At 27.7% G+C, this 27,452-nt stretch overlaps 2 protein-coding genes across 3 annotated transcripts in view; one reads left to right on the top strand and one right to left on the bottom strand.

Annotated features, from left to right (window-relative positions):
- Arpc2 (Actin-related protein 2/3 complex, subunit 2) overlaps positions 1 to 6,485 on the top strand; it is a 32,065-nt gene extending 25,580 nt beyond the window's left edge. The window contains exons 6-8 of the mRNA XM_065501340.1: positions 6,019 to 6,110; positions 6,182 to 6,291; positions 6,368 to 6,485. Coding sequence (XP_065357412.1) covers positions 6,019 to 6,110; positions 6,182 to 6,291; positions 6,368 to 6,395 — 230 coding nt within the window. The 3' untranslated portion in view covers positions 6,396 to 6,485. The remainder of the gene's footprint in view (positions 1 to 6,018; positions 6,111 to 6,181; positions 6,292 to 6,367) is intronic.
- A 2,504-nt stretch (positions 6,486 to 8,989) lies between these two features.
- On the bottom strand, positions 8,990 to 12,687 carry LOC135952452 (transmembrane inner ear expressed protein). Of its 2 annotated transcripts, XM_065502397.1 has the most exons (3): positions 12,555 to 12,687; positions 12,310 to 12,462; positions 8,990 to 9,117 (listed from the first exon to the last, which is right to left on the bottom strand). In XM_065502397.1, the coding sequence occupies exons 1-3, from the start codon at positions 12,685 to 12,687 to the stop codon at positions 8,999 to 9,001; spliced, it is 405 nt and encodes a 134-aa protein (XP_065358469.1). In that variant the 3' UTR covers positions 8,990 to 8,998. The 2 variants fall into 2 exon arrangements, 1 of the variants encoding a protein (XP_065358469.1); XR_010576033.1 differs by lacking the exons at positions 12,310 to 12,462; positions 12,555 to 12,687 and adding an exon at positions 9,288 to 9,409 and having other exon boundaries at positions 9,058 to 9,117.
- Positions 12,688 to 27,452: the final 14,765 nt, after the last annotated feature.

The following is a 27,452-nucleotide window of genomic DNA, read 5'->3' as shown; positions in this document are numbered from 1 at the left end:
TGGAACTTGAACAAGTTATTAAATTTATATAGTTTTCTTTGAGAATTTGATCAATAACTTACATTAGGAGTTAAAAGTGGGATATTCTGGTTTTAAAAAGTTTTTCTCTCAAACACTCCAATAAAAACATAACCAAGCTAAATGAAAAATGGAAAAGGAAATCTTATTCTTTCCAAATGTCATGGAACTTGAACAAATTATTAAATATATAGTATATATAGTATACTTTGAGAATTTGAGTAATAATTTACATTAGGAGTTAAAAGTGGGATATTCTGGTATTAAAAAGTTTTTCTCTCAAACACTCCAATAGAAACATAACCAAGCTAAATGAAACATGGAAAAGGAAATCTTATTCTTTCCAAAAGTCATGGAACTTGAACAAGTTATTAAATTTATATAGTTTTCTTTGAGAATTTGACCAATAACTTACATTAGGAGTTAAAAGTGGGATATTCTGGTATTAAAAAGTTTTTCTCTCAAACACTTCAATAGAAACATAATCAAGCTAAATGATAAATAGAAAAAAAAGAAACCTTATTCTTTTCAAAAGTCATGGAACTTGAACAAATTATTAATTGCATATATATAGTTTACTTTGAGAATTTCTGTAATAATTTACATTAGGAGTTAAAAGTGGGATATTCTGGTATTAAAAAGTTTTTCTCTCAAACACTCCAATAGAAACATAACCAAGCTAAATGAAAAATGGAAAAGGAAATCTTGTTATTTTCAAAAGTCATGGAACTTTAACAAGTTATTAAATTTATATAGTTTTCTTTGAGAATTTGATCAATAACTTACATTAGGAGTTAAAAGTGGGATATTCTGGTTTTAAAAAGTTTTTCTCTCAAACACTCCAATAGAAACATAATCAAGTTAAATGAAAAATGGAAAAGGAAATCTTATTCTTTCGAAAAGTCATGGAACTTGAACAAGTTATTAAATTTATATAGTTTTCTTTGAGAATTTGATCAATAACTTACATTAGTAGTTAAAAGTGGGATATTCTGGTTTTAAAAAGTTTTTCTCTCAAACACTCCAATAGAAACATAATCAAGCTAAATGATACATAGAAAAATAAAATTTATTATTTTCAAAAGTCATGGAACTTAACAAATTATTAAATATATATAGTTTACTTTGAGAATTTGTGTAATAATTTACATTAGGAGTTAAAAGTGGGATATTCTGGTTTTAAAAAGTTTTTCTCTCAAACACTCCAATAAAAACATAACCAAGCTAAATGAAAAATGGAAAAGGAAATCTTATTCTTTCCAAATGTCATGGAACTTGAACAAGTTATTAAATTTATATAGTTTTCTTTGAGAATTTGATCAATAACTTAAATTAGGAGTTAAAAGTGGGATATTCTGGTTTTAAAAAGTTTTTCTCTCAAACACTCCAATAGAAACATAATCAAGCTAAATGATACAAAGAAAAATAAAACTTATTATTTTCAGAAATCATGGAACTTGAACAAATTACTAAATATATATAGTTTACTTTGAGAATTTGTGTAATAATTTACATTAGGAGTTAAAAGTGGGATATTCTGGTTTTAAAAAGTTTTTCTCTCAAACACTCCAATAGAAACATAATCAAGCTAAATGAAAAATGGAAAAGGAAATCTTATTCTTTCCAAAAGTCATGGAACTTGAACAAGTTATTAAATTTATATAGTTTTCTTTGAGAATTTGATCAATAACTTACATTAGGAGTTAAAAGTGGGATATTCTGGTATTAAAAAGTTTTTCTCTCAAATACTCCAATAGAAACATAACCAAGCTAAATGAAAAATGGAAAAGGAAATCTTATTCTTTCCAAAAGTCATGGAACTTGAACAAGGTATTAAATTTATATAGTTTTCTTTGAGAATTTGATCAATAACTTACATTAGGAGTTAAAAGTGGGATATTCTGGTTTTAAAAAGTTTTTCTCTCAAACACTCCAATAGAAACATAATCAAGCTAAATGATACATAGAAAAATAAAATTTATTATTTTCAAAAGTCATGGAACTTAACAAATTATTAAATATATATAGTTTACTTTGAGAATTTGTGTAATAATTTACATTAGGAGTTAAAAGTGGGATATTCTGGTTTTAAAAAGTTTTTCTCTCAAACACTCCAATAGAAACATAATCAAGCTAAATGAAAAATGGAAAAGGAAATCTTATTCTTTCCAAAAGTCATGGAACTTGAACAAGTTATTAAATTTATATAGTTTTCTTTGAGAATTTGATCAATAACTTACATTAGTAGTTAAAAGTGGGATATTCTGGTTTTAAAAAGTTTTTCTCTCAAACACTCCAATAGAAACATAATCAAGCTAAATGATACATAGAAAAATAAAATTTATTATTTTCAAAAGTCATGGAACTTAACAAATTATTAAATATATATAGTTTACTTTGAGAATTTGTGTAATAATTTACATTAGGAGTTAAAAGTGGGATATTCTGGTTTTAAAAAGTTTTTCTCTCAAACACTCCAATAAAAACATAACCAAGCTAAATGAAAAATGGAAAAGGAAATCTTATTCTTTCCAAATGTCATGGAACTTGAACAAGTTATTAAATTTATATAGTTTTCTTTGAGAATTTGATCAATAACTTAAATTAGGAGTTAAAAGTGGGATATTCTGGTTTTAAAAAGTTTTTCTCTCAAACACTCCAATAGAAACATAATCAAGCTAAATGATACAAAGAAAAATAAAACTTATTATTTTCAGAAATCATGGAACTTGAACAAATTACTAAATATATATAGTTTACTTTGAGAATTTGTGTAATAATTTACATTGGGAGTTAAAAGTGGGATATTCTGGTTTTAAAAAGTTTTTCTCTCAAACACTCCAATAGAAACATAATCAAGCTAAATGAAAAATGGAAAAGGAAATCTTATTCTTTCCAAAAGTCATGGAACTTGAACAAGTTATTAAATTTATATAGTTTTCTTTGAGAATTTGATCAATAACTTACATTAGGAGTTAAAAGTGGGATATTCTGGTTTTAAAAAGTTTTTCTCTCAAACACTCCAATAAAAACATAACCAAGCTAAATGAAAAATGGAAAAGGAAATCTTATTCTTTCCAAATGTCATGGAACTTGAACAAATTATTAAATATATAGTATATATAGTATACTTTGAGAATTTGAGTAATAATTTACATTAGGAGTTAAAAGTGGGATATTCTGGTATTAAAAAGTTTTTCTCTCAAACACTCCAATAGAAACATAACCAAGCTAAATGAAACATGGAAAAGGAAATCTTATTCTTTCCAAAAGTCATGGAACTTGAACAAGTTATTAAATTTATATAGTTTTCTTTGAGAATTTGACCAATAACTTACATTAGGAGTTAAAAGTGGGATATTCTGGTATTAAAAAGTTTTTCTCTCAAACACTTCAATAGAAACATAATCAAGCTAAATGATAAATAGAAAAAAAAGAAACCTTATTCTTTTCAAAAGTCATGGAACTTGAACAAATTATTAATTGCATATATATAGTTTACTTTGAGAATTTCTGTAATAATTTACATTAGGAGTTAAAAGTGGGATATTCTGGTATTAAAAAGTTTTTCTCTCAAACACTCCAATAGAAACATAACCAAGCTAAATGAAAAATGGAAAAGGAAATCTTGTTATTTTCAAAAGTCATGGAACTTTAACAAGTTATTAAATTTATATAGTTTTCTTTGAGAATTTGATCAATAACTTACATTAGGAGTTAAAAGTGGGATATTCTGGTTTTAAAAAGTTTTTCTCTCAAACACTCCAATAGAAACATAATCAAGTTAAATGAAAAATGGAAAAGGAAATCTTATTCTTTCGAAAAGTCATGGAACTTGAACAAGTTATTAAATTTATATAGTTTTCTTTGAGAATTTGATCAATAACTTACATTAGTAGTTAAAAGTGGGATATTCTGGTTTTAAAAAGTTTTTCTCTCAAACACTCCAATAGAAACATAATCAAGCTAAATGATACATAGAAAAATAAAATTTATTATTTTCAAAAGTCATGGAACTTAACAAATTATTAAATATATATAGTTTACTTTGAGAATTTGTGTAATAATTTACATTAGGAGTTAAAAGTGGGATATTCTGGTTTTAAAAAGTTTTTCTCTCAAACACTCCAATAAAAACATAACCAAGCTAAATGAAAAATGGAAAAGGAAATCTTATTCTTTCCAAATGTCATGGAACTTGAACAAGTTATTAAATTTATATAGTTTTCTTTGAGAATTTGATCAATAACTTAAATTAGGAGTTAAAAGTGGGATATTCTGGTTTTAAAAAGTTTTTCTCTCAAACACTCCAATAGAAACATAATCAAGCTAAATGATACAAAGAAAAATAAAACTTATTATTTTCAGAAATCATGGAACTTGAACAAATTACTAAATATATATAGTTTACTTTGAGAATTTGTGTAATAATTTACATTAGGAGTTAAAAGTGGGATATTCTGGTTTTAAAAAGTTTTTCTCTCAAACACTCCAATAGAAACATAATCAAGCTAAATGAAAAATGGAAAAGGAAATCTTATTCTTTCCAAAAGTCATGGAACTTGAACAAGTTATTAAATTTATATAGTTTTCTTTGAGAATTTGATCAATAACTTACATTAGGAGTTAAAAGTGGGATATTCTGGTATTAAAAAGTTTTTCTCTCAAATACTCCAATAGAAACATAACCAAGCTAAATGAAAAATGGAAAAGGAAATCTTATTCTTTCCAAAAGTCATGGTACTTGAACAAGTTATTAAATTTATATAGTTTTCTTTGAGAATTTGATCAATAACTTACATTAGGAGTTAAAAGTGGGATATTCTGGTATTAAAAAGTTTTTCTCTCAAACACTTCAATAGAAACATAATCAAGCTAAATGATAAATAGAAAAAAAAGAAACCTTATTCTTTTCAAAAGTCATGGAACTTGAACAAGTTATTAAATACATATATATAGTTTGAGAATTTCTGTAATAATTTACATTAGGAGTTAAAAGTGGGATATTCTGGTATTAAAAAGTTTTTCTCTCAAACACTCCAATGAAAAATCAATCAAGCTAAATGAAAAATGGAAAATTCCAAAATTCATGGAATTTGAACAAATTATTTAAAATATATAGTTTACTTTAAAGTGAAGTATTCTGGTATTAAAAAGTTTTTCTCTCAAACACTTAATCGAATTTAATGATCAAAAGAGAAAGAAGTTTTGATTCATTCGACAAATCATGAACTTGATGCAATTTATTTTAAATTATTTGAAAATAACTTAAATTAAGTCATTAATTAGCAGTTGTTTTAAGTGCGATGATCTGGTTGTCTCCCAAAAACTCCAGTAGAATCTTAATCGAGTTAAATGATAATTAGGGTGGGTTTTTGACTTCAATATTGGAGATTCAATCTACACATGTTGTTTTTGGATTTTCGATTATTTAGTTTCATTTGCTAGTCTAAGCGGCCACTATTGGCGGGTTGATCTTCGAAAAAAAATCCAAAAGTACAAACAGCTGATGAAAAAATATTTTTGTAGGAAAACATTAAAAATGGTTTATACAGTGCTAAGGAAGATTTAAAAACCTTGAGTAATTTTTTGGTTTTAATTTGATTTTTCGGATTTTTTACAATTTATTTTATCAACACACACATCCAGCTCTCCCTTTTTCTTATTCATAAATGTTTTGATAACAAAATGTGAAATTTTTCTCAAAAAAAAAAAAGATTTTCGAATTTTCACTAGATAAACCGAAAAGATTTGTTTTTACGCTCTTAGCCATGAGTTTTGTTCATATTTGAGTTGTGCTATGGACGCGTGCCAATGGTTTATAATTAGATGAAGGGTAGAATATCTAGCAAAGCACCCTAGTTTTATATCAATTCTATTTTAATAAATGTATTAAGAATATAAAATCCTTAAATAAGAATTAAATAAAGAAATTTCACACTAAAATATAAAATTTATCTTAAAAATTTTAATAATAATAATTTCTTTTTTCAATTGCAGTGCTCTTTCCACGTCATACTAATAAAGAAACTAGAGATAATACCATTAATTTAATACATATGTTCCGAGATTATTTACATTACCACATTAAGGTTTGTTTATGACATAATATTTGTTGTTGAACTTTTTTTGTTAAAACTATGTATAATTTTTAAAATTACAGTGTTCAAAGGCTTATATACACTCTAGAATGCGTGCAAAAACATCAGACTTCTTAAAAGTTCTTAATCGTGCAAGACCAGAAGCTAAAAACATGGAAAAGAAGACTATAACGTAATTATCCAAAATATACCATATATTTTAAAACATAAAACCATTTCTAATTTAAATCCTTTAATTTTTCTTGCAGGGGGAGAACATTTATACGCAAAGAATGATTTATGGACCATGTCTAGTTGTTTTTTTTTTATTAAATGTATTAATTTTGTATTATTAAAAAAATAATAAAGTAAAACATACGAAGAAAACACATACATTTTCCATACAAAAAAACAAAATACTAACTTTCAAAAATAAAAACAAAAATTCATCTTATCTGGAAACAAAAGCAAACAAACGCCAATTTAATCTTAAACAACAACAACAAAAACTCTCTCTTTAAAAAAAGGTATTCCAAAAGTTATAACTTGTCTTACAAATTAAAAAGAAAAGAAAAAACAAAACAAACATACGAAACTAAATATTTAAGTTAAAACAAAAACAAAAATACTAAATAATGTGGTTTAACCCTTAAGTAAAAAAATTATTGTAATAAAATAAAATAATTATTAATTTTTAATTCTTTTTTTTGTATTATTTTTTTATTTGTGAAAAATCAAACAAAACCTAAAAAACGAAAAATCAATAATAATAATAAAAAAATAAAAATGAAAAATTTGTTAAAAAAATTAAAGAAAAATCAATAAAAATACAATCCAAAACTTTCCTAACGAAAAAAAAAATAAGTAACAAAACAAAAACTGTCCCATTTTAATTGAAACTGAAAAAAACGATTTTTTTTTATTTTGAAAAATAAGAAATTTTTCAAGAAAAATTTAGACAGTGATTGCAATTCCATTTAAATGTGAGTATGATAACAAATCAAACATTAAAATAATATAAAGTGTAAACAAATCATTTTAATGTTTCCACTTCAATTCCGATGATAATTAAGATAGTGTAAAGGTACCTTTGGAAATACTAGCTCTCTTACTTGTTTTTAAACAACTTACCAAAAATAAGGTTAAAATAATATTTAAGGAGCTACAAATTTATTCATTAAATTTTTTTTGAATTCACTTAAAACTTTATTTAGTAAGCAAAACTTCAGTTGTACATTTATTGTTTTACTTAAGTTTAGTAGCTTAACCTCAAATTATAGGAGCCTTTTCCTATAAAAGCACTTTAAATTATTGGGCAGTTTGGCATTATTATTATTAACTAGGATCGCCTGGTGGTCAAAATTCGACCACTTTTTAACTCTTTTTAGCACTTTTATGGAAAGAATGTTGAAAAAAATATACATTGTGCACATCTAGAGAAAATAACCTTTAAAACTATATTGTTTCATCAATAATGGTGGACAATAACATACTTAAAAATGTACCACAAAAAAACGTGTGGCCTATTTATATATAAGATAATGAGTTAGTTGATGATCCTATATTTTGAATTATTAAAAATACACGGTCTGGATGTGATTTCACAATTTTTTTAAGAAAATTGATATCAGTGGGCTAATTAACACAGTCGAATACTTATTCGAACGTGCGAGTTTTTTTTTTTGGGATTCTCTTATTCGATATCGAATAAAATGTTTAGGAAATTATTGACCACAAGATAACGAACGAGTTTTTACTTGAATGTAATAAGCGTTCGAAATTTATTTCGATTACGAGTGCGAGAATTTGCTCGCAATTTTCTTCCACTTTAGTTTAATTTTTTGTTTGAATCTTGTTACTGTCTTTATGCTTTGATTCTGAACATCATTTGCGAAAAATTTATGGACCATGCAGTCTCACAAGTTGCCAATTGCGTTTAAATCTGGTCATGGAATGGAAACTTTTAAACTGCCACAATAACAATAATATGTAGAAAAATTTCAAATTTTTTTTATTTTCATAATTTCATTTTGTAATTGGCTAGAGTCAAGATTTAAGAAAATTTATATAAGCAATTTTAATGCTGGCTTGTAACAAAAACTATCTGTGATCAAAATTCAATTAATAAATCAGCTGTTTCAAAAATTATACAAAATTTGGTGAAACATGTACTGTAAAACCTCAACATTTGGAAAGAAGACTTGTAAAACTACTCCAAAACATGATCATATAAGAGCTTAGTCAAGAGAGTATAATAAATTAACAAAAATTATTCCCCGGAAGGTTATTAATAATCTAAAATTGGAAATTAGTTATCAAACTGTAGGTGCAGGGCAAATGAGACTGTTTTTGGTAGCTATCATCCGACGAACATTTAAACTTGTTGAGATAGAAATTTAATCCAAATATAATTTAAGGGCCAGTGATGGGAGAACATTGTAAGATGGAAAAGAGAATGGACCACAAGTACACAATACGTTTATTTTTTGTAGATCTTCTCAAGGACTATTTATATTTAAAATGTCAGCTCTTTCGGATTATAAATGGATTTTATTAAAAATATGAGATCCGAGATGACAAAATTTGAGGGCCCCATTTCACCTACGAAGCTGTACAATTGTAAATCAAATCGAAAACACCTCAGCTCCAATTTTGTGAAATTCTAATATCTCTAATAGTTCCCGTGATATCAAATTTATCTAAAATAAAGTTTCTAAACCACAGGTTGTAAAAGAAACGATCAAACAACATTAATTTTTAGTAAAATTTATTGAATTTTTTAATACATTTTTATTAATACTTAATTACTTTTCTATTCTATTTATTTAGGTTGCTTATAAAATTTAAAAAATATTTTTTTTAGTTGCGTTTTCTTTTTCCAAAGAAATAACTATAGTTATTTAAACTTTAATATTATCAATTGTGGCAATTTGATTTTTAAGTTTATTTAAATCCTTATCTAAACTCTCCACACTGTTGCATTGTTTCGTCAGATAGTGAGTTTGTATGTATTCAATGGCTGCAATATATGAAATCAAAATATGTATTAAAAATTAATATTCATAAAATTCAATATGTTTTTAGAAGATAACTTTTATATCGGATATATGTATTTAAACTTAAATTTAAATGGTGCTTATTCATAAATATTATTGCATTTTTTTTATTTATATTTAAAATATAATTTACCTTTTCATTTGTATTTAATAAAGTCCTTTTAATTTAAAAGTATTTTTATGGTTCATCATATTCATCCAATTTAATGTAAGCAAGTGCTGTGAGCAGTAGTTTATATATTTTTTTTATTTGTTTGATATTTTTAGTAGCAGTTTTTAATAGTGTTTTTGGTTTATATAAAGAAGGAGGAATGAGGAAGTTTGATTATAGTTTATTGTTTTAATAGAAGTAGTTTTATTGTTAATGATAAATATTATGAAAAGAAAAACAAAGAAAGAATTGTGCAAAATGCTTAGCAAATTTTAAAGAGTTTTAAATATATTAAAATGTACATACATACATAGGTAAATATTTACAGGTTTTGACAATAATAAAGTTATGTTTATGACAGCTTGTAATAATTTTCAAAAAAATAAAATGCTAAATTCTTAAATTTTAAAGGAGTTTTATATATTTTCCCAACTCCCATTAGAAATGCTGCAATATTTTGTTAAAGTCTAATCTTAATTAAATTATGCCAAGAAATATTTTCAATTAATCGATCAAATCTAACACGTTTCTTGCTACTTTTTTCATGTTTTGAAACATTAAATGGAGGTAGTGACCCCAAATACGAATGTATTAGAAATAATTTATGACATTTTTAAAAAAGTCAACAGGGGCTTGGTCATTGAACAAATCCTTACATACATAAACACACGCTAACATTGTTATATTGTACAATGAAAAGATAATGAAATTTATACATATGTACAGTGCAGTACAAAAATCATCATACAACCCTGGATATCGTTTACGCATTCCCTTATTCATACATTTCACCTTTGACCCCTTACAACATGTTGGTTAAATTGTTAACGTTTCCTTATTTCATTATAAATATTCTTAAAATTGATTAATAAATAATATTTTTATTAAAACCGAGCAACATGTTGCAATAGTGTAAAACAACTGTACGTATTTGGAAAAAATTACTACCAACAATTCTTTTTTCCTCAAATTCTTAAAGTTATAACCTCATATACAGCAAAATTATGAGATGTCTTGAACTAATTACACTGTCCAACAGCATTTTTGGAACAGAAAAGCGACCCTATAATCCTGAAAGGGCATATTGAGTAGATAATTTTTGTAGAATAAACTTATAATCCAGCTGGTCTGAATTTTTTTTAACAGGAGCATTATAATAGTTGAAAAAAATTTAAGTTTATGTCTGAGAGAATTCTTATTGTGGAATTTATATTTGAATCATTTTTGTGGAAGGTCTTAACCCTCTATTTAGGGGTCAATTTGACCCTTTTTTGTGGGATGCGAGTGGGATATCTATCAAAATAAATATTTTTTAACTCAAGACTTTGACGAATTTTTTTTCAAAACGGGCCCTTTTTTTAAAAATTTTTTTTAGTCAAAAGAAAGCTTAGGTCCATTCCTTTAAGATATTTTTAGTCCCTTAGTGTACTGCGAGTGGGATATATATCAAAATAAATATTTTGTAACGCAAGACATACAATTTTTTAATTTTTTTTTGCAAAATCCAAATTTTTTTCATCCCGATCGGAAGACATCGATTTTAAAGTTGGTTCACTTGACATGAAATGCCCCATATGTATATATTAGGGAGAATTAATTAGGGAAAACTAAACTATCTCGCAGAGAATTTACGTTTCATGACCGATAAAGTCCTATTTCGGGATGACATTTGTATAAAGGCTAGGAGAAATAATAGACCGATTCTTTCCTTAGATCAATAAAGAGATATGTGCCAAATTTTATCGTATAATATTCAAAATTATGACCTGCAGTTTGATTACAAGGTTTACATGGACCGACGGACGGTTAGATCATGGACATCGCTCAAATGATCCTGAGCACATTGGAACCCAATATATTTTGTAGGGTATAATTATGTTAATAAGTATTAAAATCTTATTAATTTATAAAATGAATTTATTTATATTTTCTAATTAAGGTCTTATGTAGTAAGGCAATATATAAAACCTTTGCCCTACAAACCTATATCATTTCAAAAATTTCTAAATTAAAGTACAGTGAGGCCTCGATTATCCGTGAAAAAAAAAATATTGGATCGATTTCAACTTTTTTGCATCGATTAACAGTAATTACCTCAATTATCCGGGATTATAAGCAACATTTTTTTCGATTATTTTTGAACAACAAACACAATGTGAATAGGAATTCCTCATTCGAAACTGAAGTTCTGGATTAATAGTGAATGAAAAGGCTAAAATATTCCACTCAAAATTAAACAAAAAAGCGACATGCAATTCACAAACTTAGTACAAAAATCTTCAGCTGATTATATAACTGCCACAATTCATATCAATAGAATAGAAAAACTCAGCAATGAACGATTTATACAATTTTCCAAACAAAATGTGACGTATTTGATCCAACCGATGGATCAGGGTGCAATATGGAGCTTTAAATGTCATTATCGAAAAACTATAGTGCAAAAACAACTATTCACGTCAATCAATAGATAAGAATTTAAGAAAGCGTTTAACATCAAGAAAGCACTGTTGTCAATTAATAATGCTTGGAACGCTGTTATAACAGAAGTATACTTCTGCAGTTTTGAAAAATGCGTAGAATAACTTACTCTGCCCAGAAAATGAAATGCAGTGGGCATATGTCCGAAATTTAATAAAATCCTTATATTATTTAAACATGTACATAAAATCCTTTAAAAAACTACTCAAAATTTCTACTCAATTAACCGGGAAAATTGATTATCCAGAATGCTTCCGGTCCCGACCAATACGGATAATCGAGGTCCTACTGTAGTACGAACACTTTTGTCACGTATTATAAATGTTTAAACTAAAACTACTATGTAAAAGTATGTAAGTTTAAAGAAGAAAATACAAAAGAATGTACATATTTACATACACGAATATTTATTAACATAAAAAATTTCGTAAAAAAGTACATAATTTAAATTGAACTTATTTACAGTGATTAAAATAAAAATTAAATGAAATTAAAAAAAATTAGAATAAAAAATAATTTGTACCTTTTTGTAAATCCATATCATCCATTTCGGAATTTTTAATTTGTTGTAATTTTTCTCGAAATTTCTTGGTAATCTGTTTCCGCTGATAATCAGCTTCGATTTCCTGTTTGGTGCGTGGTATTCGAAATCGCATACAGCAGCAGACCATTATAACTTGGAAATATTTACATTTAAATTATAATTTTTATTAATTATTATTTTTTTTTGGGGGGGAGGGGGTGGTTTATTTGCTAGAATAAATTTACCTATACTTAACAATATGCCAACACAAAATGCTATAATATGCCAAACTCTAAATTCACCAATTGTTGTTCTTTGTTCCAGCCAGGCAGTTTCAGGATTTGGTTCCATAAATTCTTTATCCTCATCGACACTCATTTTATTTATTTAGTATTTTTGTATAAATTATTTATATTTTTAATTTAAAATCAACAAGTTTTTATTTATTTATTTTTATTTGTTTAACCGTTATTTTTGTAACGTTTTATTTCGAAAGTTTGTTGCAGACTAAAATTTGAATATTCCGTTTTCTACAAAAAGACCTATCCTTTTTTAGTTGCCTTTTTATTTTTTTTTTGTTTGTTTAGCTCTTGCTAGCCATTAATTTCTAACGATTTTACTTAAGATTTATTTAAATATACAGGGTGTGAACAGTGAAATGTATTTGAAAGTAAACAAATATTGCGTGAGTATAGATAACAAACAAATGCAAAATATTTTATACAAAGAAAAAATCTAAAGTATTTTGAGAATTTCATTATAATAACCCTGTATCTTCTTTATGCAAAAGTAGCCATAGTTTATTTTTGTATTCATATTAGAACTACTTAAAGGCAAAAAATAGCATTAGAAAATATGTGATGTTTAAATATGCCACTAACACTCTATATCATTGGAAGGTTTTTGTATTAAGACTAAAATGTCACCACGCAAAAATAATCTAAACAATACGAAAGCAATCTAAAAAGATTTTTTTAAAGGACTCTATATTTTAAAAAAAATCGTCTAGAAATATACAATTAGTCTGATATACATCAAGGAAACATATCAAAATTATGAAAGCAGATGATTTTGTAATTTTTTTTCCCTAGAAACTTTAATATTTGCTTCGATTTTAAAAGATGTTGCAATCGTTATTAAAGAAGATTTCTGAAATACGAATTCGAGTTAGTTACTATGCAATACATCTCAAAAGAACAGGAGTTGATCCAGAACATGAATTGGGAAGTAGAAAATAACATGGTTTCGTAAAATATCTGAATTTTTTTTAGGAATTTTAAAACTTTGCTGTATTTACTTCCCGTCAAATCAGGATCTCGAAGGAACTTCGTGTGTCCCTAAAAAATTTCAAATATGCCCTTGAAACTGATTTTCAGTGTTCAAAATAAACAGACCATTTTTAGATAATTTGGTCCGCTTTCAGATACAGTATCTCGGAAACTAGGTAACGGATCGTCGTATATTTATTTGTCCAGTTAAATCGATATTTACCAACTATCCATTTTTTCAATATTTTTCAACTTTGATGGAAAATAAAAAAACTATAAATTTCTATAGTTGCCATATTTTTCAAATAAGTTCATTCCTGCCCGTCCTTGCCCCAATTTAGAGGTAAAACTTTGAAAAATGAAGAATGTGCATTCAACACATTTTTGGGAAATTTTTGGGCAATTAACGGATTATGAACAAAATATTGTTCAAAAAATTTAAAAAAAATAAAAAAAAATTTGACAAAAAATTTAAACATTTTTTTTTTAATTTTTTCTGGAATAATTTTAAATTATAAAAGCCTTTAAAAAGAAATATAAAAAATTAAAAATTTTAAAAAATATTTTATTTTACTTCCCATAAAATTGATTTTTCCACAAATTTCAACTTTGCTAACCCATAAGTAGGCACCTACCTAAAAGCAGTAGAATCCTTTCCAAATACTCATTTCATAGGTTGATCAATTATCTATCATATGCTTTTTACACTTTTTGATTAACTCATTTGCTTCAAAAGTTATGATTTTTGCAACGAACAAAACTCAAATGGAGCCACTGTGAGTTGTGTTAATACTAGGGTATTCAAATAGTCGGTCAAGCCCGACCATATAATACCCTACACTAAGTAAAAGAGCAAAAACATTTTTCTTTTAAAATTTCAATAATTTATATTTTTGAGTGATTTTCGGAAGTGTATATACCAACATTTTTAAGTGATTTAAGCACGTTAAAATGATTTTCGGAAGCGGGTCTATATGGGAGCTATGACTAATTATGGACCGATCGTAACAAAATTTGGTGACATGAATTTTGTATATATAAAACTTATTTGGAGCGCAATTTTGGAAGGACATTTGTATGGGGGCTAGGTGAAATAATGGACCGATTTCAGACAGTTTCAATAGGCTTGGTCCTTGGGCCGGAAAAATAATATGTACCAAATTCGATCGAAATATCTTCAAAATTGCGACCTGTACTCTGAGCACAAGGTTTACATGGACAGCCAGCCAACCAGACGGACGGACGGACGGACATCGTTTAATCGACTCAGAAAGTGTTGATCGGTATACTTTAAGGTGGGTTTTAGACTAATATTTTTGGGCGTTTCAAACATCTGCACAAACGCATAATACCCTCCACACTATGGTGGCGTAGAGTATAATGAACAAAACATAACAATTCTACCAAAAAACAAGTAAGAGATCTATATTCGGCTGTGCCGAATCTTATATACCCTTCACCAAATTATACTTTAAAATAAATTTTTTTAAATATTTTTAGGTAAACAAAATTTAATTTTTTAATTGTTTTTGAAATTTTTTTTTCGAAATTGTTTTTTAATTTTTTTTTTTAAAAAAGGTTTTTCCAAATTTTTTTAAAAAAAAATTATAAAATTTTTTTTTAAATGTATGACAAAAATATTTTTGACGAAAAAAAATTCGGGTTAAAAAATATTTTTCCCGATTTTGACCCATTGTAGGTCCAACTTATTATAGCCTTATCTACATCGTTGCAATGGACTTTGAAATATCTATCATTAGATATCCATATTGTCTATATTAATGACTTAGTAATCCATATATAGATCAAAAATAGGTCAAAAATCGAGGTTGTCCCGGTTTTTTGCTCATATCTCCGTTATTTATGGACCGATTTGCTGATTTTAAATATCGATTGCCATAATCTCAAATAAGAAAATTACGATAAATTTTACTCGATATCGAATGCGGTAATTCGGCCGACAAATATATGTAAATTAAATATGTCAGTAGTCAGAGTATAACAACCATAGAGAATAGACATAGAGCGGAAACTCTCCTGTCAAAGACCTAACTCAGTTGTCAGAAACCTATGTGGTGAGAATGTATTAGTAGAAAAAACTATATGGAAACAAAAACAACACTTGTATGTGTGATTATTTTGAGTAATTTTTTTGTTTGAGTTTCTCGGATGTTCAAAAAAATATATAATTTTACTTTGACGTTTGTATTTGAATTAAAGCGGAAAATTAAAAATGAAAATTCTAAATTATTCGAACAGTTAACCGACCAAAATTAATAGGTTAACCGATTAACGGTTAATCAATTGAATATCCTAGTTAATACCATATTAAGAACTGCAAAAAGAAACTTATACTTTTTATTGCTTTAAAAGGACTTTTCATCCTGTCCTTGCAGTAAAACACATTCATATAAATATAAATACATACCCAGAATACTGTAGGAATCAAACAAAAAGAGATACATAAACTGAAATACTCACATATTACATCAAGGAGTGCCACAGCACGACAATATATATTTTGTTTAATATTAAAAAAATGTATATACATACAGTACCTTTAGTAAATTTATTTTACCCTACAGGACATCAACTTTAGGAATTTTTTAAGGGTTTAATTCAGAATTACGAAATTACTGTTAGCGTACGCGAACGAAATAGTGAATTTAAGTTGAAAATCTCTTATTTCTTTAATACTTTAGGCCCTAAATTCGTTAATAGGCCCTAAAGTTTAGGGAATATTAACGAATATCAAACGATAGAATCATCAAAGAAATTTGTATGAAAAACAATCGAGTTTTAATATATTTCAGTGTAATTTTTGTTAAAATTTTTTAAATGATATTTTCGTTTGAAATCCATAAACTGGGGGACTGATCATCGATCTGAATCACATTTTGATTTTAAAACAAAACTAGAGCAGGCAAGCTAATGCGTATTTGCGAGTTTCCAAAACTTGGGAATAACGAGGATACTACTACCCGAATTATGCCGTAGCACAACATTCACAGTAGCGATACAAGGATTATTCAGTTGAACCAGGACATTAGCTGGTTGGTCAGATCATTTAAAGAACCACAACCTAAGTTCATAAACTTATTCAATTTATTACAGTTTTCTAGAGAAAACTATAGCGAATGCAGGTCTGATTAGCTGTACATTTCATTTGTATGGATCCCAGTGATATAAGCATCATTTAATTAAACCAGAAAATTATCAGGATGGTCTGATCAGTTCTTTAACTTATCTTAAGCTTAGGACTCGATAAGTTATGTTCAGGTATATTTCGAATCCAAATAAGATAGGATCGTTGTTTTTCTAACAGTTTCACTGTTGACGAGATTCTATCATGGTAAAAAGGTTTAGGGTTGATACTGATGTTGCTAGATTGACAGAGTGATACTCGGGGCATTGACAGGATCGTGATTAAATTTTCCCACATCTCCATTTTCACCCCTAAGCTAAGTTAGCGATTCTATCTTTATTGATTAGAAAAGGTATTGTTTCTAACCCTCATTTTCCCAATCTCTTGTTATTTTTTATCGTGAGGATAAACTGACAGTTCTCAAAAAAAAATGTTAATTGGAAGTATATCGTTACGAAAAACTATAACCAGATATTGAGAAAATGGGGGCAAATCTAATAACCTGCCAGTCTCTGACAAACCACAGCTGTCAAGGCTGAATCAGTAGGCCTTACTGAATGTGATATTAAAAACCAACATAACTTCTTGAACCATGATGAATTAAATGAATTAAAATTGATCTTGAGGAAAACAAATGTTTTGCTCAAACAGTATTCCGGGGGGACATTTGTATGGGGCTAGGTGATATCATGTACCGGTATTGCCCATTTTCAATACCAAAGAAAACTTATCAACATATGGTATTTGTGGAAAATTTCAGACAGCTGCTTTCGTTTGGGCCATATGGTGTTTTCAACAGACAGACAGAAGGACGGACATACCTAGATTGTCTTATAACCTTATGAGGATCCAGAATAAATGTAATGAGGGTCTGCGATACATATTTTAAAACGGAATGACAAAATCAATATATATCCATCAAGGGTATGAAATAAGAAAGTTATATTCGGCTATTTTTTTCCCGATTTTGACCAATTGTCCGAATTAATCTGTTGCTATATAAGTCTTTGGAAAGGTCTTTGCAATATCTACCATTAGATATCCATATTGTCATGTTAATGACTTAGTAGTCCAGATATACAGACATGTCACAGAATTCCATTCCGATCGAAAGTGGAATTAATTCCGTATGTTGCTTCTTCAGAAAAAATAAAATGAAAATATCTTTCGGAATGAAACCACTTTCAGTTTTTAAAGTGAAATTCATATTTCTTTGTAATTATTTGTTTTTCTCAAAATTTTAATAAGTTTCTGTACCAAAAATTTCACTATAAAAACATTGTCAAGTTAAAATCAGAAATATAGAATTATTAAATACTAGTTGATCGCCCCGGCTTCGCCCGGTAGCATTTACTAATGTTAGTTCTTCAAGTTTCTCCAACCTGTTCTTATTTATTTGCAAATAAAATATCTAAATTTGTGCTGCATACTTTAGGGAGCTTTATTATTACAGTTGACTGGACTCACAAAAAAAAGAATTTCCGAGTTTTAGCCGAAATTTTTGAATTTTTTTTCTTTACAAACCATCTCCTGAAAATTTCGAATTGAATAAAAAAAAATCAGCCAAATCGCTCCAGTCGTGCTCACGTGATGACATGACATATATGGACCATTTCATTTTTATATATATAGATTATTGGAATTAAAAAATTACACGTAATCTGAAGAACCTAAAACGAAATCGATCGGAATTGAAACCATTCTGAACAAAATGTGTGACAGGCCTGATAGATCAACTGATTAACAACTGAACCGGTGTACTACAGAAGATATATTGTTGAATGAATCATGCATGTACGTTATTTAGGGGTTTCGGAAAGTTGATTTCAACATACAGACGTAAATGGGAAATGCAGAAATTACAAACGAAATGACAAAATTATAGATTTGAATTGAAGAATAATATATTTTCTAAAGCCAAATTATAATGGATATGAATTAAAGAAAAAGTGAATGATCCCATATGGAATTTATTTTAAAAGGAATGAATTCATTATATTATCTTTGTTAAAATATAAAATTTTTCATTCCATATTTTTTTTTTTTTTATTTACACAAATTTACTTTGGCAGTACTAACTAGGGTTTAACTGGCCAGTTTAAGCTGAAGAATATAATTGATCTACATCCTAAAAACTAGCTCTTAATATTTAAGTTAAATTTTTGGCTAAAACCAATTCTTATTTTTTTTAGAGACCACTCGAAATTGAAGTAAACTTATTGTAGGGTAAACTTTTATGCCAGTTTATCGCCTAAAAAATTAAATTTATGTTGTTTGCTTACTGTGGCTTTAAGCTCAAGACAAGAAACAGACCATCCATCTAACCAACAAACAAAAAACTATTCAAAACAAGAGTCCTTTTTTGCATTTAGTTGTTGATATCCTTATGGTAAGTAAACTCCTATATTACTCTACTTGCTTGTACGAGTATGTAAGTAATAATTGTAAAAATAATAAAAAAAACAACTAACAGGAGTTCAAAAAAGGCACTCCCTGCTATGAATGAATTTAATTTAAGTTGTTTTTGAAATTAAAAAAAATATAAAAAAGTTTATATTAAAATACTAGTAGCACTACTTATTTATCTTGCAAAATACTATACTATAGCCATAGAAAGAGCGCATTTACTAAACATACTACATATGTATGTATGTATGTATGTATATTCAAAATGGTTTTTTAGAATTTACATGTGACCGAAAATTTAAGGTGTGAGTTCCTAGAATTTTTCTACATTCATTTTCTATTTCGAAATCCAAAAACAAGGATTTCATTCCATATTTTTTTTTTTTTTAATTGCAATTACTCAATTGTATGTGCTGTTGGTTGGTTGCATGTTGTAGATGGTTTTTTTTTTGTTTTTTCAAATGTTGAGTTGTCATTTTTATGATTTTAATGGTGAATTACATCAGAACAATTTGTTTTAGCAAAAATAAAATAACGTATGTATCAACATTTGTACCCTCAGTGGTCATTTGGAAGATTTTATTTGTTTTAAAGTTAAGAGATTATCATAAATGGTCTAAAGGGATTTAAGGTTAAGAATTGCTTAAATGAATTTTGAATTTTATTTTATATACATATTTGTTTATATGTTGTATATAAATTAATGTAGTTTAAATTTTAAACATAGCTATGACTTAAGTACAAATAAAATTTACAATAGATTTGGTATAAAATTAAAGTTTGCAATACATACATATTTGAATTGCTTTTTGTATTAATAAGTTTTTGGAAAAACATTGGAAACTTTTAAACTTCTACAAGAAAGAAGACTAAAACAAAAATATTACACCGTACGACACTCAATATTAGACATGAACCGGATGATATACGTCTGAAACAATAAATTAAATGGAGAAAAACTGCGTTTTCAGTTTTTCATTTCGTAATCCTGTTTCCTTTTAAAAGGACTTCAAATTTTCAGAGGAGTATATTTTTAAAAAAATGTTTTAAAATACTTCTGATCATCATACTATGTCAAATTTGGTGTCAAATGATCAAGAAGAGTTGTAAAATATTTCGTATTATTTTTACTAGCATAACCTGGTGCACTTCGCTACCCCTACCCTAGTAAAATTAATAAAATATGAATGGAAATACTAAAATAACACTTCACTTGATATTCGAAAATAACTAAGTAATTTTGTATGGGAGAAATCACTCCACTGCTCTGATCCCACCCATTTTTAACCTTTTATGTAAATATCAAGCTTTACTTTAACTTTCCTTTATAAGGGAGGGGTCATTCCTACTAAGCCGATCATGCTTAACTAAACTTCGAACAGGGAACAGGAATAAATTCGTTTTTAGCTAACCTTTGTAGTATGATAATAAATTGATTGATACAAATTTTTAAATTCTTTTAGAAATAGTTCTCCAGATATTCAAAATTAATTATTTACTTTGTGCCACAACCACTAATGCAATTCCGACCATTTTCAGCCAATTTGTGTAAAATTTAAAGAGAGCTATGCGGACAGAGTGTGAAGAACCTTGCAATTATTACTTTGTATGGGAGGTGACTCACCTTCTTTTCCGACCCCTCCCATTATGGTTGCCCAGATATTCGGAATAAGTATTTACTGTGTATGGGAGGTGTTATGCCCTCTAATCTAATTCCGTCCATATTCAGCTAAACTTCGCACACTAATAAGAAATTAATTCGCTAAAAGTTTAAACACTTTTGCAATTATAGTTCTACATATATTCGAAAATAATTATATACTTTTATAGGGTGTACCACGCCCACTCTTCCAATCCCGAACAATTTCAGCGAAACTATGCAAAATTATAAAAGAGCCATTTAGACTAAGTTTGAAGAATCTTGCAATTATAGTTCACAAAATATTTAGAAATAACTATTTACTTTGTATGGAGGCAACTCAACATTTTTTCTGACCCGTCCCATTTTTGATTAAACTTGATGCATTGATTCGTATGAAGTTTGAAAACAGTCACAATTATAGTTCTGTACATATTATAAAATTACTATTTACTTATGTACAATTACATATTTACACCCATAAGCATAAACAGTTTTTAAATTTGTCAAAGGTTTATGAACAAATTTTGAATGGAAATTTTGTTTTATAAACCTTTGATAAATTTAAAAATTGTTTATGCATATGGGAGTTAGAAAATAAAAAAAATACCTTCAAAATATATTTTTTTAAGTGACTTTAATTACTAAAGTCTTCTTCTTTGTTTTCTATAACAACTCTCACTTAGAACAGAGCGAAATCAATACTGTTTAATTGTTTCTCTTATTTATTTACAACAACAAATTGGACAAACACGCATTGCTTTGTTTACATTTTAGCTTAAGGTTCACATGTACACGTTTTTGCATATGTGTTAGTAACATCTTTAAACGCTTATAACTCCTAAAAAACTGAACTGAATGTATAATGTGAGTGTAAAAGGGGTCTAAAGAAATCGACTTGCCTATTAAAAAATGTCAAAAATGTCCTTTCAAATTTTTATCCTTGAATATCCTTTTAGATTTCCAAATTTTTTTTTTTTTGAAATAGTGAGTTCAAGATCCAAATATTGAATACCACATGCCAAATTTCATCCTTCTATTACTAAGTTTATACGTAGCCTATTCGCAAATGAAAATAATTTGCAAACTCTCTGTTTATATGTCACTTTGGTTACGGAAAATTCTTATTTTTTTAAATGCAAAAATGAAAGAATTAAAAATTCTTGTTTGTCTTACAATCCTAATTAATGCAAAAACGCAATGAAATATTTAAAAAATGATAGAAAAAGTAAAAACATTAAAAAATATGGCAATTTAAAATCTTATTTGCAAATAGTGTCGTTAATCAGGAATTATTTTCGTGAGTTAGCTATTCGCAAATAAAAAAATAATTCACTGTTTATACGGCACATTTTTCTACTTTCAATATATTTATTTGCGAATAAGTCGTGGGTATAAACGTAGTATATCTTAACTATTTAAGTGTTAAAAAATCTTTTAAATTTGAATTATTTTATTTAAATATTTCATTCGAAAAAAATATAACAAAATCCGTTGTGAAAAGCAACGAACAAGACTTTTTAATAAACAAGTAAAATGGTATAGCCGGGCAAGCCCAACCTTATGATACCCTACACCGGGTATATGATTATAAAGATTTTTTTGATATGAAACTTATTTCTGTTGAATCTTATTTGAATAACACATTTTCGGTAGTGGGCCTTATACGTGAGCTATGACTAATTATGGATCAATCGTCAGAAAATTTGGTGGGATGAATTTCGAATATATGAAACATATTTGTGTTAATGTCATTTTCGAGAACTTTGCTTATATGGGAGCTATGGAATATCGTTGACCGATCGTCACGAAATTTGGTCGTGAGAGTTCGGCTTACAACATATGTTTATAATTAAGATATTTATGAGAGCTTAACTATTTTCAAATAGGCCAATTGTATGGGGGAAAGGATAAATAATGGGCTGATTCTAACCAAATTCAATAGCCTTTGTCCTTGGGGCAATATAAAGGTTTATGCCAAATTTTGTCGAATTATCTTTAAACCTGCGACCTTTAGTTTGATTACAAGGTTTACATGGATGGACGGAAAGTGATCCTTAGCAGATTGGTATACTCTAAGCTGGGTGTTGGCACAATATTTTTCTATATTGCAAACAACAGCCCTAACCCATTATACCTCCCCCACTATGGTGGTGTAGTTTATAAACATGCACTTTTCTTAATAAAACTTTTTTGTATACTAATCATTTTTTTTTTATATTTTAATTTGACCTTTATATATATAAAGGATGAAATTTTGACATTTAGTATAGAATATTTGGGTCTTTAACGCACTATTTTTTTAAAAGGAATTTATTGGCAATCTTAAAGGATATTAAAGGATAAACATTTTAAAAGACATTTTTGACATCTTTTGATCCTTACAGGATAAAATAAAGATAATACAAACTATTTTACAACTCTTCTTGTTCTTTTGACATACAATTTGTCATTGTTGGAATAGCAGGAGTATTTTTAAATATTTTTTGAAAAATGTACTTCTTTGAAACTTTGAAGTCCTTAAAAAAGGACACAGGATCACGAAATGAATAACTGAAAACACAGTTTTTCTCCATTAAATTTATAGTTTCAGACGTATATCATCCGGTTCGTGTCTAACGAATTTTCGGTGCATCTAGAGAGTACATGAGACTGTAGCTTACCTGAAATGCTGGTTATATTTACTATAAATTTACCGACATAATCGTCAACTAATCAAGTTAAACTTAAGATTTCACATTATGAAGTAAATGAAAAAAGTCACTGATCTTCATTTTTAGAATATGCTATATTTAATGTTTCTAGGAACGCTTTTATAAAAAGTTCAAAGCATTTTACCAGAAAACCTAGCCAGAATTACTAGAAATGTTTTTTGTGTTGAAGGCTGGAGGCCCAAGGACGATCCCAACTTATTCTGTGTTAAAATCGGTCCTTGATTTCGCCTAGCAACCACAATAAAATTTAGCAAGGATCAGTTTTGTGTACTCAGAAATCATGCTGTAAAGTTTGGTGAAAATCGGACCACATTTTACCCCAGCCCCCATATAAAGTCCTTTTCAGAAATTGACTTTAACGTTCACAACTAACTTAAAAACATTAGTATCGTAATGAAATTCGACATGAACGTGTTTTATATAAATCTTAATAATTTTACAAAATTTTATTATGATCGGCACATAATTGAACATCTTGTGAGGAACCAGAATATATGGTGTGAAATCGAAAAAACCTTAACACACGTTTTTCCTTAAAACTTTTAACCCAGGTATTATTTGATTTTTTTTTATCAAGTTACCTTAGAAAAATATATCATAATTTTTTTAAAAAAACGAAAAATTTAGAAAAAATCACAAATTTTACAAAAAAATTAACAATTGCCAATTTACAAAAAAATAAAGTAAAATTTTTTAAAAAATCAAAATTTGTTTAACAAATTAAAAACTGTTCAAAAAAACACCCATTTTTAAAAATTTGCCAATTTTATTTAAAAAAATTTCGCAATTACCTTCGCTGTTACTGTTATTTTTTTACACATTTCAGCACTGCATTCATACTCAATTTATAATTCCTTAAAAATTAATAAAAATATGCGGTTAAAGTTGGCGGCTGTCCAAGCTTACCAGAAGCTCCTCAATACATTCTTCGCTTCGTAGGAGACATTGAATGACTGATGCGAAAATAATGTCGTTGTTTCTAAAAGCCCAGATAGTTTTCTTCAAATCTTCCGCTGCCCATTTATTTACTTTACCTTTCTTTGGCATATTATTTATTTGAAAGGCTTTAGCTATACCACCTTAGCCGACCATGTGGTTTATTGAAATTATTATAAAATTAAACATATTGTTACGTTTTAACCTTTTCAAAACGTTGGTTTATTTCCTTTAAATAAACCGGATACTTTTGATTGCAAATAAAAGCCGTTTTTGTAGTTTGAAAATTGTAACAACTCTTTATTTATTTAAAATGTACAGCAACAGAATTAAATAGTCACTCAATGTTTTTTATACACGTTTATAAATTCGCAGCAATACAGACACACTTTATAATGTACACGAATTCACTTGAAAAATACAGCACACTTTAAGGCACTCAGTTGATGTTTATTCGAAAAGCGTCTCTGATAAATTAACTAACGTCTGCAACCTCTGCCACTATTTATAACACTGCCATCTGCACTCTAGATTGCTTTTTAACTGTCAAAGCTCGTATATTCTAGAGCTATCTAATACAGTTTGAGAGGCATTGCTGTTTGAAAGCATTATGCAACTTTAAATCAGCCGTTAAAATCGTTATATTTGAATTCAAGTACAATTTCGTAACAATATACACTAAATATGCTATATTGTTGCATGTGTTCTTCAATAGCAAAATATTCCCATTTGACTTTAGAAAAAAATTAATTTTTAACAGATCACAAAAAAATCGACCACAAGATCACTCTGATTTTTTACAACTGAATATTTCCATGACCTGCAAAAATAAAGTACACTAACGCAATGTTAATTTTCTGAGATGATAAAACTCGTAAGCTTGATACCGTTACTCCTATGCTCTTAGTTTTAGAGAAAAGTAGCTATAACACATTACGCGTCTATACCATATTACCCGAAATTACTCTATGTTATTGTATAATTAAAATAGAAAGAATTGTAAAATTTTTAAGATTAACCACAGTTGGAATTGTTCTTCATACCAAAGCAAATAAACAAAAAACCTTTTATAAGTGTTATTTTGATAAATTTTTACCACCAAACATAAACCACAATTTGGGTATTGTATTCCCTTTCATATAAAGTGTTAGCAATAAAACCGGTCCCTATCAATTTGGACCTAGTCACGTGACAAGTTTTGTGTTAGTTAAAATCCACAAATATATTCCTTATTGTGATTTATTTACAACTAAAACCACTTATCAAAGACAAAAACCTCTTCACACGGAAATTAAACTGTTGACACTTTGATTCCGTTTGGATATGGAAAATGATTCACAATAACAATTCGTTGCATGGACAATTTGAAGTTTATGCAAACTATTACCACATGTTATCCTTCAAAATATTGTGTGTGTGTTCTCTACTCTGCTCTCTGTGTGTTGGTATTATATCCTTCAACGAGTAGCACATATCAATTCTACTACTGCACTCGTTACATTTTAGCTCAAGTTACACTCCACCACAGAACGAAGAGGTGGAAACACGTCTAAAAAGTTTGCGTTTTTTTGTAATCGTAGAGTGAACGCTAGTTGAAAATTATTATAATAAAAAAAAAATAATGGAAAAAACACTTCCTAAGAACTAAAATTTATATATGTATATATATATAAATGTATAGATAATATTATAACTTTAGGAAATGCATAAACCAATAAAACTAGAATAATTAATTTGTTGATATGAAAAAATATGGAAATTTATAAATGAAAAGTCAAAAAAAAAGAAAAGAATTTTATAATGAAAGCACGATATTGTATGTTTTTATTGTTGGCATAAAAAAAGTGGTGATGAAATTTTCATGGCAATGTATCATATTCAATGATTCCATACCGAAACCAATTTTTCCTTAGTTCTTTTTTTAAAGTACGTGAGTGTGTGTTGAAGCTTTTTTTTGTTTTTGGTAATTTGAGGAAAGTGTAACTTTGAGAGTGTTTCAGATAGAGAGAAAGACAGCAGTGGGAAGGAGAGTATAAGAAAAAAATATAAAAAATTACAAAACCAATGAATAACGGTGAGCTGAAGTTAAAAGAGGTGCAGGTAATGCTGGTACAAATACTACTTACTATTCTTTAGCCAACAAACTAAACAGTCAGTTAGTTAGTCAGTCAGTGAGACAACAAGTCAGTCAGTCAGTCAACCAGCAAACATTGTAATTATTTTTATCATCATCAACATCATTACACAAATAATATTATACTCGGCCCATATTTATAAAAAAAAACCAATGGTTTTTGCCTTTTCGAGTTTGTGTTGGTGTTGATTGGAGAGTGCCCGTGTGTTTGTGAAACAGTTACGTGTAAACACACCAACATTTTATGAATAGAAAAGAAGAAAAATACAACAAAAAGAAAGAAAAAACAAGTGCAAAATATAAAACAACAAGCAGAACAAGTTATTTAAATCAACGAGTTACTGTGTGTGAACATATAACGATTTACCGTTATAAAAAGGGAATTCAAACAAGAGAGTAACAGGACATTCGAAAGAGCTGAGAATCGAGAGCAACCAATAACATGTTTGAGTATGTGTAAAAGAGAATTTGTGTGTGTGTGTTTTTTTTTGTGAAAAACCAAGAAATTTGTGAATGAGTGTGTCACACAGTCACAATTCTATATAGTGTGTAGCATACTTTTAGGCATGGTATCATCGAGTTAAATACGACGACCACACAATTACATACCAAACATACATACATACACTCACAATCTAAATAAAATTGAATTGAATTGAAAAAAAAAACAACAAATAAAGAAAGGATAACAAAGGCAAGAAAACAAAAATAGAAAAATTAAAAAGCAGCAAGCAGTCTAACTAAAGTGTAAAAAAGTGAGTTTTTTTTTGGTACAAGTGGTGTAAAACAGTCAGTGAAAAGAAGGAAGTAGGAAGTATTCATATAAATGGAAGAAAATATCTAAAGGAAAAAAAAAAGAAAATTTTATACAAAATAATTTCGAAAATATTAAAATAAAAAT

This window comes from Calliphora vicina, chromosome 2 (assembly GCF_958450345.1).
Source record: "Calliphora vicina chromosome 2, idCalVici1.1, whole genome shotgun sequence".
NCBI classification, from domain to species: domain Eukaryota; kingdom Metazoa; phylum Arthropoda; class Insecta; order Diptera; family Calliphoridae; genus Calliphora; species Calliphora vicina.
Note: the sequence above shows the minus strand (reverse complement) of the source record. Positions and strands in the feature narration are given on the sequence as shown.

What these genes read in the sequence shown, in the direction of transcription:
- LOC135952452 (XM_065502397.1), bottom strand. Translation starts at nt 12,687, where the DNA reads ATGAGTGTCGATGAGGATAAAGAATTTATGGAACCAAATCCTGAAACT. An exon ending in TGGCATATTGTTAAGTATAG is followed by an intron (nt 12,463 to 12,554) that starts GTAAATTTATTC and finishes AATATTTCCAAG; the next exon opens with TTATAATGGTCTGCTGCTGT. An exon ending in TGATATGGATTTACAAAAAG is followed by an intron (nt 9,118 to 12,309) that starts GTACAAATTATT and finishes CATATATTGCAG; the next exon opens with CCATTGAATACATACAAACT.